Raw genomic sequence first — 11,375 nt, 5'->3', positions numbered from 1 at the left:
TTTTTTTTTTTTAAATATTAAATCTAAAAATAAATGTAAAGTACATCAGTACAGATTCTACTGGACACTTCATATTGATGTGGTGAACATCAGAGGTACCCTAACATTTTACAAGTTACAGTGAACTGCCATTATCATTTCTCCCCTTGTATTTAAGGGAAAGAAGGTATTTGCACACAAGAATGTCCACTGTAAAACAGAAACACCATCTCAAACAGTCTAGAAGCGAAATTACAGATCTGTGGAACTTGTGACAGTGATCCTGTGCTAAGTGAACCGATTGGCTAAAAAGCGCTGCAGTTTGATTATCCTAGTTTATCATCATGCTTGAGTTCCAATGTATGTAATCAAATGAATAATTGTTGCTGTGACAACTCCCAACAATCCACCGGCAACGACCTGCAGCATAGCGCTTACATTAGTTTTTGTATTTTGGGTGACGAGGGAAACCCGTAGTCACTACCCGAAGGTGTGCCACTGGGTAAACCCCAGCTCGTGACTTTAACCGGTAAAGGATCACAAGGAGGTAAACTAGCCTAGGTTGCCCATAGCTGACCGGCTCAAGCCAAGAAGGCCAATAGGTCGCTCCCACTGGGAGTTTTGAAATTGTAACCTTGTGGTTACCAAGTCAACAACTTGACCAATTTGGCTGGGGTTGCCTCCTAATTCTTGTATTTTGGGTGACGAGGGAAACCCGCAGTCACTACCCGAAGGTGTGCCACTGGGTAACCCCACCCTGTGACATTAGCCAGCAAAGGATCACAAGGAGGTAAACCAGCCTAGGTTGCCCATAGCTGACCGGCGCAAGCCAAGAAGGCCAATAGGTCGCTCCCACCGGGAGTTTTGAAATTGTAACCTTGTGGTTACCAAGTCAACAACTTGACCAACTTGGCTGGGGTTGCCTCCTAATTCTTGTATTTTGGGTGACGAGGGAAACCCGTAGTCACTACCCGAAGGTGTGCCACTGGGTAAACCCCACCCTGTGACTTTAGCCAGCAAAGGATCACAAGGAGGTAAACCAGCCTAGGTTGCCCATAGCTGACCGCCTCAAGCCAAGAAGGCCAATAGGTCGTCCCACTGGGAGTTTTGAACTTGTAACCTTGTAGTTACCAAGTCAACAACTTGACCAGCTTGGCTGGGGTTGCCTCCTAATTCTTGTATTTTGAGGAAACAGAAGCTTGTTTGTGCGAAACATATAATTCCCGGATGTGTTCTATCTGGCTGTAATGAACACAAATGACAAACCTGAGGGGGGGTATGGCCCAGAAGTTCACGCAATGGTATGCTTTCTGCAAGAGGGTGTTCAGCAGGAAGTTCATATACAATTTGATTCAGAACCTAAGAATGAACCAGATTGGAATGGAGTAAATAAATAGTTCAGTTTGAAATTCAAAATAAAGTTCCAACAAGAAATTCGAAATCACAAAAAACTTTGAGACACTGTTTTCCTTGACACGCTTCTATATGCATTCAAACAAACAATGTTCCAGAAACGGTATCAAACCTCTGCTTGGCGTCCCGCCTGTAATCTTACACCTGTAGCATCATACATCACCTGCCAAAAGAGCGTTCACCCAATCAAAATAAAGGGGAAAGAAGTGTGCTAGCTCACACCAACACACAATAACATGCATTTGAATGGGTAAGAGTAATTTATAGGATCTATTCGGCAGAACTAGTTGTTAGCTAACTGATTGAGTTGGAAGTGTTTGGCAGACATAGCTGATAAATGTGAAATTACTTTAAACGTTTTAATGATTGAGATGTCCTTAATCCAAAAAGCTAAGGGTAAAAAAATTAAAATTATTGAAAGCTAGCTTCTCATGAAATATATACTAATAGTATAGCTTCTCATAAGCTAACTATTTTTTTTTTTAAACGTTTGCTTACCAAACACCTCTAAAACGCAAAAACTAGCTTTCTGACCCAGTCAATAAGTCGAAAGCTAGCTTATTGGTGCTTCGAAACACACTCACAATAAGTCGAAAACTAGCTTACCAAACAGGGCTTATAGGTTATTAGTAACTTAAAATAAGCTATAAGCTCCTAAATAAACTCTGCCAAACAAAGCCAATATGTAATGCAATGTTTAAGGGCTGCATTAAAGGCAGTAGCAATATATTGATCATTTACGGAGTAATTCAATATAGAGGTGGCATGAAAACAAGGCAACTAGCCATGCACCGTAAAAAAGGATAGCCATAATTAAAGTGCACAAGCCATTGGAAAATGAAATTCGAAAGAACAAATGTCCTAATAGCATAAATCCTAAAAATAGAACCCCAATGTAAAAGCAAAAACCTAACAACTAATGATCTTGATCACACCAATTTAAAAGCAGCTGAGCACAACTTCAGAGCACAGAATATAATCAAATCAAGACGAGAGAGAGAGAGAGAGAGAGAGATGATACCACACATGCTAAAATCAATGATGTAGCAAAGAGTGAACCTCCAAACCCCTCCTGCAAACCGACACCAACTGCCAGAGCAGTTACAGTTGCTGAATGGGACGAAGGCATACCACCAGATCCAATAAGTTGCTTGGGATCCCACCGTCTTTCCTTGTACCTACAAGCTTACTCGGGTAAATACTCATTGAACCTTTTTCTATTGCTACAAACATAAGCCTAATATTTGACTCGTACATGCAAGTCTAGAACACTTCTCAGCTGATTGATGGCAGGAATGGACTAATTTATTGATTCAAACAGTATCTAAATATGGAATAACTTTCCCTTTTCAGTTTTATCTTTAAAACCATCCAAGATTTTATCTTTGTAGACTATCTGGTTAGTGAGCATTCTCCCAGTAAAGAAGAGATCTTAATTGCCCCCACCCAAACATACACACACAAACCTCATTCTCAATCAGATTCTGCTTAAAACTACAAACTCTGAGCAGAAATGAAATTGAGAGGGGAAAAGAGGTTTCTAATGGAGTTAGCTCCACGGGCAGCTCATAGTTTAAAGAGCTTTCAATATAGATATCCAGCAACAAAATAGTGGCAAGTTTCTATATTTCATGGAACAAAACAAGCTCAAATTGATCCCTATGCGGCGAAATGAAACTGCGGGTTACCAGACGGTGAAGAATTTGATGGATTGGGCAACGGTGAAGGCAACGAGAGCAGAGATGAGAGGGTAATTCGTGAAAATTGAGGACGATATATACGACGTCGTGGCGGCTGCTGTTGTCCTTGCCATTGGAACTGCTTTCCTGATCAACGACACAGTTGATCTCGCCGCCATTTTCGTTCGCCTTCACCAATCAACCTCCGCCGCCGCCGCCGCCCACCTCCGATTTACACAAGTTTCAACCAAACTTGAGATTCTTGTCCTCGATTTGGTCGCGAAAATATGCCCAAGATTTGGATTTACGTTGAATACTTGCTCCTGTATGTTGGTGTAGAGATATGAAGAATCAAATTGCGTAGAAAGAGACTTGCGAAATCTGAACCAGTTAGCAATGATCTCACGGGCACGGCAAGGAGGGGAAGCAAAGAGGAAATGAAAATCTCTACGTTTGTACAAAAATGTTTTCTTTTGTCTGAATTTTCATCGTTGGTGTTTTTTTGTTTGTCGATCTTTGGCCGCATTGGAATATTCTTCTGCCGATGTTTTTATTCGTACTTCCATCATCCAATTGAGAATTTTCCATTTTTTAAATGATTCTTTAAAAATATTTTTTTAAATTACAATTTGTTATATGTATGACAAAAAAAGAAAAGGAAAATGTATATATAATCTTCTTCTTCAAAAAAAAAATTCATTAAATCAAGTCCGAAGGTAAAACATTACACATATAAGGAGGGTTAAAAACCACTCTGACAAGTCGACAACCAAACTGTCTAGGTACAGTACGGGTTAAATTGAAAGAAGACACTCCCTAACACTTGCAAGAATCAATTTTCACTTGAATGTTGTCCATATTCCTGTCCTTAATCTAGTTCAAGGCTTCTCTTACGGCTGTTGCTTCTGCCTCCCTAGGGAAAAAATACCATTCCATTGGACCTCCAATTTGCATCTCTGATCATGCTGCCAAATCTCATCTTAGCATTTGTCGTTGTCAATTGCCGCATCTACATTGATGCTGAAACATATCTGAAACCTAAAAACGCTTACCCTTAAAAGTTTCCGTGCATCATAGGTTTTTGTTTAGTACATATTATAGGATCATTGGTGCCAAATGCCAATAGAAGTGCAGATGGAATGGTGCATATTCCTTTCATCTTTCAGTCAGCTGTTTACCTGTGTAGAGTAGAATGCCAGAATTCTCTTATGCAGATTTATATACACCACAAAAGTACCAAATACAGGCTATACTTTAGTGAAGTAAAAGGATCATGAATGAAGAATTACCAGTTTTTGTGTAACCATACAATTGAAACATTACCAGTTCGCTTGCTGAAAATAACATCTCTTTATTGGTACCAATTACAATGAATCCTTCCCAACAAAACCCATCAGCTCTGCTTTGGCTGCTTCCATCACAACATTGAAATCTGTCTGCATATATCTTCCCCTGAAACAAGTTGGTGTAAGACAGGTGAAGTTGCCCAAAGAGAATATTGTATGAACAATATATAACGAGACCCATCTTGTAGGAAACTAGTATATAAGGAGACGAGTATACAAGGTCAAGGCTGTCATATCGATTAATCTTGCTTGATAGGACTATAGGAGTAAAGCTTCCATTATTGTGTGAATAGTGCTCTTTAGCAAAATTACCAGAAGTGACATTTTGACCAAAAAGTGGAATGAAAGGCTGGACTAGAAAGGCCATGCAATATCCTTGCAACAGCTCTGGGGGTAAATTTGGCATGTGAGTTGCTCTGTAAAAAGACCTGTTATACACGAAATAAAGAAGACATTAAAACTGCAGGAAGCATTCTTCTCTGGCAGAAATAATGCACTTTCTAACACAATTTACCTTTATGTCAGCTCTCAAAAAGGGGCTGCAAGTACAAAAAAGGGTCACATTAGTGCTTTAGAGCAATGCCATTGTAGATTCTGTCTAATGAACAGGCACAGTAAATAATTGAGACAAATGAGTAAACCTGCATTGAGCCATCTTGTTGGGGACATCAATGTCATCATTGTTTTCGAAGTATTCCAAAATCTTCCTTTGCAAGCAAGGAGTGTGATCTTTGTCATTACAACCATGCGCCTTATCGCACCCTTTTACTGCAGCTACAGCAGCATTATATATTGTATCCATCTTCCGCACCTATTTAAAGGAAAAATATGCATACATCTTTTCTAGATTATTACTTGCATGGTAAAATAGAGACAAATATATGTAGACTTTTATACTTTTTGATGAAGTATTTCAACAAGTCAATATCACGGCCAAAAGCTATGCTGAAGGCAATCTGATGATAACATGGGCTTCTTTCTATGGCAAGTTATATCATGAAGCAAGCTTACTGAGCATGGCAATTGGCAAGCAATGTTCATCACAACAGTGTTCATAGCAGTCCAAGTAATTGTTTGTTAACGTTCATAACACATGTATATAATATTCATTAAGAACATATGTAGGCCAGAGTTCACAGTTTATCAATTGTCTTCAAACAAAGAATACAGAGGTAAGCCCATGATTGTGTTGAGGTACATGCACATCTTGAAGGTGATAAAGTTTTAACACTCAATATGTCAGAGGAGGGGTGGGAGAGGGGAAGTATAAAGGAAGTTGGATTGTTGGAATAAAGAAAAAAAAAAATTGTATAGAAGTTGAATCACCTTGCATCTCTCAACCTCTGAAAGCCAGTTCGTAAGCTGTGCTGCCAAAGAACAAATATCCTTGGGGATATCCATGACTGTGAAACAGTAAGCTTGATCCTTCAGCTCATAGGTAATTTCCCCCTTAAACTAAGATAAAGAAAAATATAAAGTTAAGGCAAAAATGGGATTCCACATATAATTCAGGGAACAAAATTTGAAATAACAAAAATTACATTTTAAGAATGGTCTTAAAGCTTCCATTTGCCATTTTGCCATACAAACAATGACATCATTTGAAGAAACCGTTAAATCAGGAAGTTATCAATTAATTTGTGTGCACACACATATATGTAGTTTAGTATACAAATGCAAGTGTGAAGCTTGAAGCAGTTGTAAACAATGACAACACAGAATAAAGCAAGAGATAAGACTTGAGACCAGTTGTAATACCTTTAGACTCTGCAAGTGATTTGACAAGTCAGCAGGTTGCAATCCAATACTATTTGCAATGGTTGGTATGTCAAACACATATTGCCCATCTTTAATTTCAGACCTGAAATTCACAAAGCAAAAAAATGAATAAATAAAATAAGTTCAGACCTGAAATTCACAAAGCAATAAAAATGGTTAACAGCATTTTAAGTGTTTAATCATTGGAAAGGAAAGAGTTACTTCTTCATGACTGCAGCAATCACTATATCTTTAGCAGCAAGCAGTGCAGGCGAAGTCTGCAATACATTGTTATCATCGTTATCATCCTCAAGTTTAGAATAAAGGACAATAAGATACAAAATGGTAACAAAACCACAATAACTATTTGTCTAGTACTCTAGTTCATACTCAATTACAAAACCACGGTGAGATTTATCATTATTTTAGCTCTAGTCATTCACTACTATGAAATTAAGAGGTTTCCAACCAGTAAGTAAAGTAGCAAACTATAGCACTCCCAAATACTGTGAAAACCAGTTCATTCTTGGGAGAATAAGGAGAAAAAAGTTTGCAACTCACCTGGTGGAAATTCAAATTGCAAGTTACATTCATTTCAGGAAGCAAGCACAAGTATTTCACTTCCCCCAACTCCAATTGTGTCAAAATTGTTAGCAACACCTAGAAGGATATGTAAACCCAGCCATCAGCATCATTTATGAAGATAGATTAGTAAAAGATGCAACTTTTAGATGCTCCTACATAATATCCACCTCATACCTTATCAACCATAATTTTTTCATACCAATGGTAAAAATTTTGAAAGCTACACCACCATATTGAAACAAATAGAAATACAGAGTATTAATTAAGATAAAAAATTACTGTTATAGTAGTTGCAGACTTGCAGGAACTACGCTTATAGAACATTTATTCAGTCTGTCGGAAAATGCCACTTAGGGATTTTCTATATAAAAATGTTCTTTCACTTTTGTTTGCAATCTCAAATTCTCAAATGTTCTTTCAATTGAAGCATGTGTTCCATCTCAACTAAAAGCCTAAGCTAATAGTTGGATACAGATTAATGGATATATGCTCACACGCCCCCTCACGTGTATGGTGGATTCCAACCAACACGTGGACCGGTAAACCGTAGTCGCTTACGAGTGGCGTTGAGATTCGAACCCTTGACCTTTGGTCTGGCTCTGATACCAAATTGAAGCATGTGTTCCATCTCAACTAAAAGCCTAAGCTAATAGTTGGATACACATTAATGGATATATGCTCACACTTTCACTTGTAACCCAATAGACATTTTATTTTACATTAACAAACTAAACATGATTGAAGCAACCAGAGAGGAAAAGAAAAGAGAAGCACCTCCTCTTTCATATCAAATTTTCGGGATGCAGCTTCTTTAACTATTGAGTAAACTTTCCCAAATGAACCTGTGCCGTTGCTAAAAACTTGGCAGAGGAATTTGTTCACAGCATACTCATCAACACCATCACTGAAACAAAATGTTTGTCAGTTTAGATCTTCCCTGCTAAAAAACATTTGACAATACAGGGGCAAGTATCAATACCTATGAATAAGACTACGAAGCTTATAATAGGAGATATCATCAAAAAAGAGATGACAATAAGACAGTCTACCATCACGTCCAGCACGACCAATCTCCTGCATAGATCACATAACCTTCATGGCTAAATAAATCTGTAGCAGGTATATCTTGTAGGGTTCTTAATACTAGGTAAAAAAAAAAAAAAAAAAAAAAAAAAAAAAAAAAAAAGAGGAGCTCTTTAGGAATTATTACCAACCTGAACATACTCTTCCAAGCTTTCTGGTAAACTGTAATGAATGACCTAAAGAGAAGGAAATGGATAGCTTCATTATATTCACAACAGGGGTGCCACACAAAATTGCTATACATTGTTATGCCACAATATGGCATGGGAAGTTTTTGGATTATCAATGTCACAACTATTCAACTGAACTCAAGCATTTTCAACATTACTGGTGTGAAGTTTGGACTTGAATTAAATGATGTCTGACATTGATAGGCAGTCTAATATAACTATACCAAGTGAATTTTATGTACAGGAAGATAACAAAATTAATTCATTTTTAAAAAATTTCACATATATATCTTTAAAAGGTTTTATTTTGACAATTCATAATTAAAACAACAAATTGTTACAGCATGAGTTTAAAGTTGAGAACTGAAACCAACTATCTACAATGGTAAGTTACCTGCACATGTTGAATTAATATTACCATCTTGATTGCGTATATAGGAAATTCATTAAATTTGGGCACATACAAGAGCAAAAGTAAATAAGAAAATGAAGCAGAGCTCCAGTTCTTACAGCTCCAATATCCTGCTTATCAAGTCCCATGCCAAATGCCACTGTTGCAACAACCTTTTAGAAACATAAATTTGAAAGTCAATGAATGTGACAGGTGCGGTAAATGTCCTATTATGATACCTCAATAAAGAATGCAATATCTGCCAAATCACAACGAAGTAACTCACCACTCTAATTTTGTTTGCACAAAAGAGCTCTTGCGTCCGTCTTCTATCTTTTGCAGGAATGGCACTGTGGTAACTCTGAAAAGCAACACATAAACCAATCTCATAGCATTATGCAACAGATGCAATAAAACCCTGCATCATTCGAAAGTGTATTTACCCAGATAAAAGTAATACAAACCTTTGCTGAAATATTGTAATCACAGAGATATTTGCATACGAGATCTGTTTCAGACTTTGGAATACATGCAGGGGAAAAATGAATAAGTTAAGCAGTCAGCGACTCAATGTAATGTGACTCATTTCTCTTAGTAAAGTTTTTCAAGGAGAAAAAATGCATTTACATGTGCCATGAATATAAAGAAAGCTAACCTGAAATTTGCAATAAATGATAATGCTTTTGACATCAGAGTAGGGAGAAGACTTTATCAATGCCATTAAATCTTTCAGCCTAACAGCATTTTGTGGTTTGTAGGAGATTATTGTTAGGCATTCAGTTTACACCAAGTAAGATTGATGAAAAAATCTAAGAATTTGTTGTACATGCACCTATTGCTGCTCATTGATATTGACATCTGCAAATTGTTTCTCAATTTGGTTGTTTGGATGAGATTAGTAGAAGGGATATCAAGAGCTTGCATCACATTGTGCAATGCTTTGACTGTTGCAGTTGCAGTCATTGCAAGAATGCATTCAGCTTTGAGCCTAGCACGCAGCAAGGATGCCCTAAGCCTCATATATGAGGGCCGAAAATTGTGTGACCTGCCAAAATGTTTAAAGTACTTATAGTTCATACAGAAGTATCAAAGACACACATGCCCGGAGTGACACTCACCATTCAGATACACAGTGAGCTTCATCAACCACCACAAGCGATATAAGGGGACTGCTAGAGAATATAGAAATAAAATCTGAACTCAGAAGCCTCTCTGGTGAAACAAAAAGAACCTGGACATAATAGGCCAGTCAGCTATAAGTACCATGCTAAGAAGAGATCATACAGAAATGGATTTACATGCACCTAATACCTGTCTTCAACCAAAAGGTAATATTATTAAGGGCCTGCTACTTAGGCTATTCGAGTTATTTTGACGTTTAATCATATGACCAAAGGTGAACCATGAAACAACTTACTATAGAGCCAAGTTAACAGATATGAAGGAAATATAGGCCAGAAAATTTCTAGAAACAAATAAAAAGGCTAACCTTGATTGATCCCTCTTGCAGAGATTGGAGAGTTTCTGAGGTCTCTTCTAGTGTCTAAACAATAAGATACTAAAATTAAGAATTATCCCACTATGCACATAAAACCACTAAATTTGAGGTAGAAATAACCTGACTGCTACAAAGAAGGCCACCGGGGAGTGCAGGAGGCAGCTGATTTAACTGATCAATCATCAAGGCAACTAATGGGCTAATGACCAGAGTAATCCCCTCAAGCACCATGGAAGGCAATTGATAACACAGAGACTTTCCAGCCCCTGTTGGCAAAAGCAGCATTGTTGATTTCCCAGAAAGCAACATCTTGATTGCCTCCAATTGTCCACTCCTAAACGAATCATAACCATAAGTCACCTTCAACAACCTCAACAAGTTCTCATCAGATGCCTCATTCCTAACACTCATCACAGCCTCTTGAATCAACACCTCATCATAATTCAAAATTTCCTCTCTTTGTTTAAAATTCATAGCCAATCCCTCTTCATCATACACCCCGCCCTCCCCCTTCTCTCCTTGACCCTTACCCTTAAACTTCCTCTTACTTCTGTAAAACTTTCTGCCAGTACTGCAGGAGCCATACTTCTTTCTTTTTCCCTTGTATGCATACTTTCTCCCAGAGCCATTGATGTTCAGTTTGACAAAGTTGCCTTCATTAACACATTTAGGCTTCTTCACAGGCAATGAAGCAGAAGAATCACGCCCAATGAGATTAGGAAACCTCTTTAGAATTTTCGCAGAATTTCCAGAAGTAGCAACTTTTGTTTCCGATTCTTGCGGCGCAATGTTAGCCTCGCCGGCCTCAGCTTCCAATTGGGAGGCTGAGAATGAAGAGGTGCCAAAGGAATCAGGCTCCACTGACTCAAAATTGAGTTCCTTCTTCTGGATTTTGGAAAAAGAGGCGAATTTCGAGGGGCGTAAATCACCTGGAATAAATGTTTCAATGGAATCGTTAGTGGTAGAAGCAAATGCTTGGTTTGAGTAAGTTGAACGGTGGATTTGGAAGGGCAGGTTGGCGGTGTCTGGAGGGGGAAGCTTTGGCGGCGGTTGCACCGGCGGTGGTGGTTTTTCGGGCCCTAGTTCTACCGGAATTGAATCTGGGGGTGGTTTTTGGGGCTTTCTGCAGGATTTCGGTCTTATAATTGGGCGGGAAGCTTTGGCGGCGGTTGCACCGGTGGGTTTGAGTTTAGTTCTAAATTTAGTGGACGACAGAAGAAGAGCTTTTGGTGGTGGCGCCGGCCGCGGCTTCTGCTGCGGAGACGACGGTGGTGTGGCCGAGATGTGGGACCCATCGGAGTCAGAGTCGGAATCCATGGAAGGTGCTCGACGAAACGTCGAAATGAAGCTGGGAGCGAAAATTTTATGCTCAAATTTCCCGCCACCTCTCTACCTGGCGGGAATATCAGGACATTTTTGTAATTTGAAGCATAGATCAGGGGCAAAATCGTCACTGTTCGGAAACTCCGAAGT

General features: G+C 38.6%; 2 protein-coding genes across 2 annotated transcripts; both read right to left on the bottom strand.

Moving 5' to 3' along the window:
* Positions 1 to 3,589, bottom strand: LOC109172086 (uncharacterized membrane protein YuiD). The gene is made up of 6 exons (XM_019321256.1): positions 3,081 to 3,589; positions 2,414 to 2,570; positions 1,505 to 1,555; positions 1,246 to 1,338; positions 284 to 399; positions 1 to 251 (listed from the first exon to the last, which is right to left on the bottom strand). The coding sequence occupies exons 1-5, from the start codon at positions 3,248 to 3,250 to the stop codon at positions 322 to 324; spliced, it is 549 nt and encodes a 182-aa protein (XP_019176801.1). The 5' UTR covers positions 3,251 to 3,589; the 3' UTR covers positions 1 to 251; positions 284 to 321.
* A 177-nt stretch (positions 3,590 to 3,766) lies between these two features.
* LOC109171803 (ATP-dependent DNA helicase Q-like 5) lies at positions 3,767 to 11,324 on the bottom strand. Its single transcript, XM_019320879.1, has 20 exons — positions 10,023 to 11,324; positions 9,894 to 9,947; positions 9,523 to 9,635; positions 9,237 to 9,449; positions 9,060 to 9,138; positions 8,869 to 8,922; positions 8,691 to 8,765; positions 8,524 to 8,577; positions 7,975 to 8,019; positions 7,740 to 7,834; positions 7,535 to 7,664; positions 6,737 to 6,835; positions 6,398 to 6,453; positions 6,176 to 6,278; positions 5,744 to 5,872; positions 5,059 to 5,228; positions 4,932 to 4,956; positions 4,730 to 4,845; positions 4,395 to 4,523; positions 3,767 to 4,249 (listed from the first exon to the last, which is right to left on the bottom strand). Exons 1-19 carry the CDS (start codon positions 11,217 to 11,219, stop codon positions 4,436 to 4,438), a joined length of 2,895 nt encoding a protein of 964 aa, XP_019176424.1. The 5' UTR covers positions 11,220 to 11,324; the 3' UTR covers positions 3,767 to 4,249; positions 4,395 to 4,435.
* Positions 11,325 to 11,375: the final 51 nt, after the last annotated feature.

The sequence above is a fragment of the Ipomoea nil genome, unplaced genomic scaffold (assembly GCF_001879475.1).
Source record: "Ipomoea nil cultivar Tokyo-kokei standard unplaced genomic scaffold, Asagao_1.1 scaffold0382, whole genome shotgun sequence".
In the NCBI taxonomy this organism is placed as follows: Eukaryota; Viridiplantae; Streptophyta; class Magnoliopsida; order Solanales; family Convolvulaceae; genus Ipomoea; species Ipomoea nil.
This window is presented reverse-complemented; position numbering and strand designations above follow the sequence as displayed.

What these genes read in the sequence shown, in the direction of transcription:
- LOC109172086 (XM_019321256.1), bottom strand. Translation starts at nt 3,250, where the DNA reads ATGGCGGCGAGATCAACTGTGTCGTTGATCAGGAAAGCAGTTCCAATG. An exon ending in CATTGATTTTAGCATGTGTG is followed by an intron (nt 1,556 to 2,413) that starts GTATCATCTCTC and finishes CTCTTTTGGCAG; the next exon opens with GTGATGTATGATGCTACAGG. An exon ending in AGGCGGGACGCCAAGCAGAG is followed by an intron (nt 1,339 to 1,504) that starts GTTTGATACCGT and finishes GTTCATTCTTAG; the next exon opens with GTTCTGAATCAAATTGTATA.
- LOC109171803 (XM_019320879.1), bottom strand. Translation starts at nt 11,219, where the DNA reads ATGGATTCCGACTCTGACTCCGATGGGTCCCACATCTCGGCCACACCA. An exon ending in CTTCGTAGTCTTATTCATAG is followed by an intron (nt 7,665 to 7,739) that starts GTATTGATACTT and finishes ATTTTGTTTCAG; the next exon opens with TGATGGTGTTGATGAGTATG. An exon ending in GCAATTTGAATTTCCACCAG is followed by an intron (nt 6,454 to 6,736) that starts GTGAGTTGCAAA and finishes AATGTATTGCAG; the next exon opens with ACTTCGCCTGCACTGCTTGC.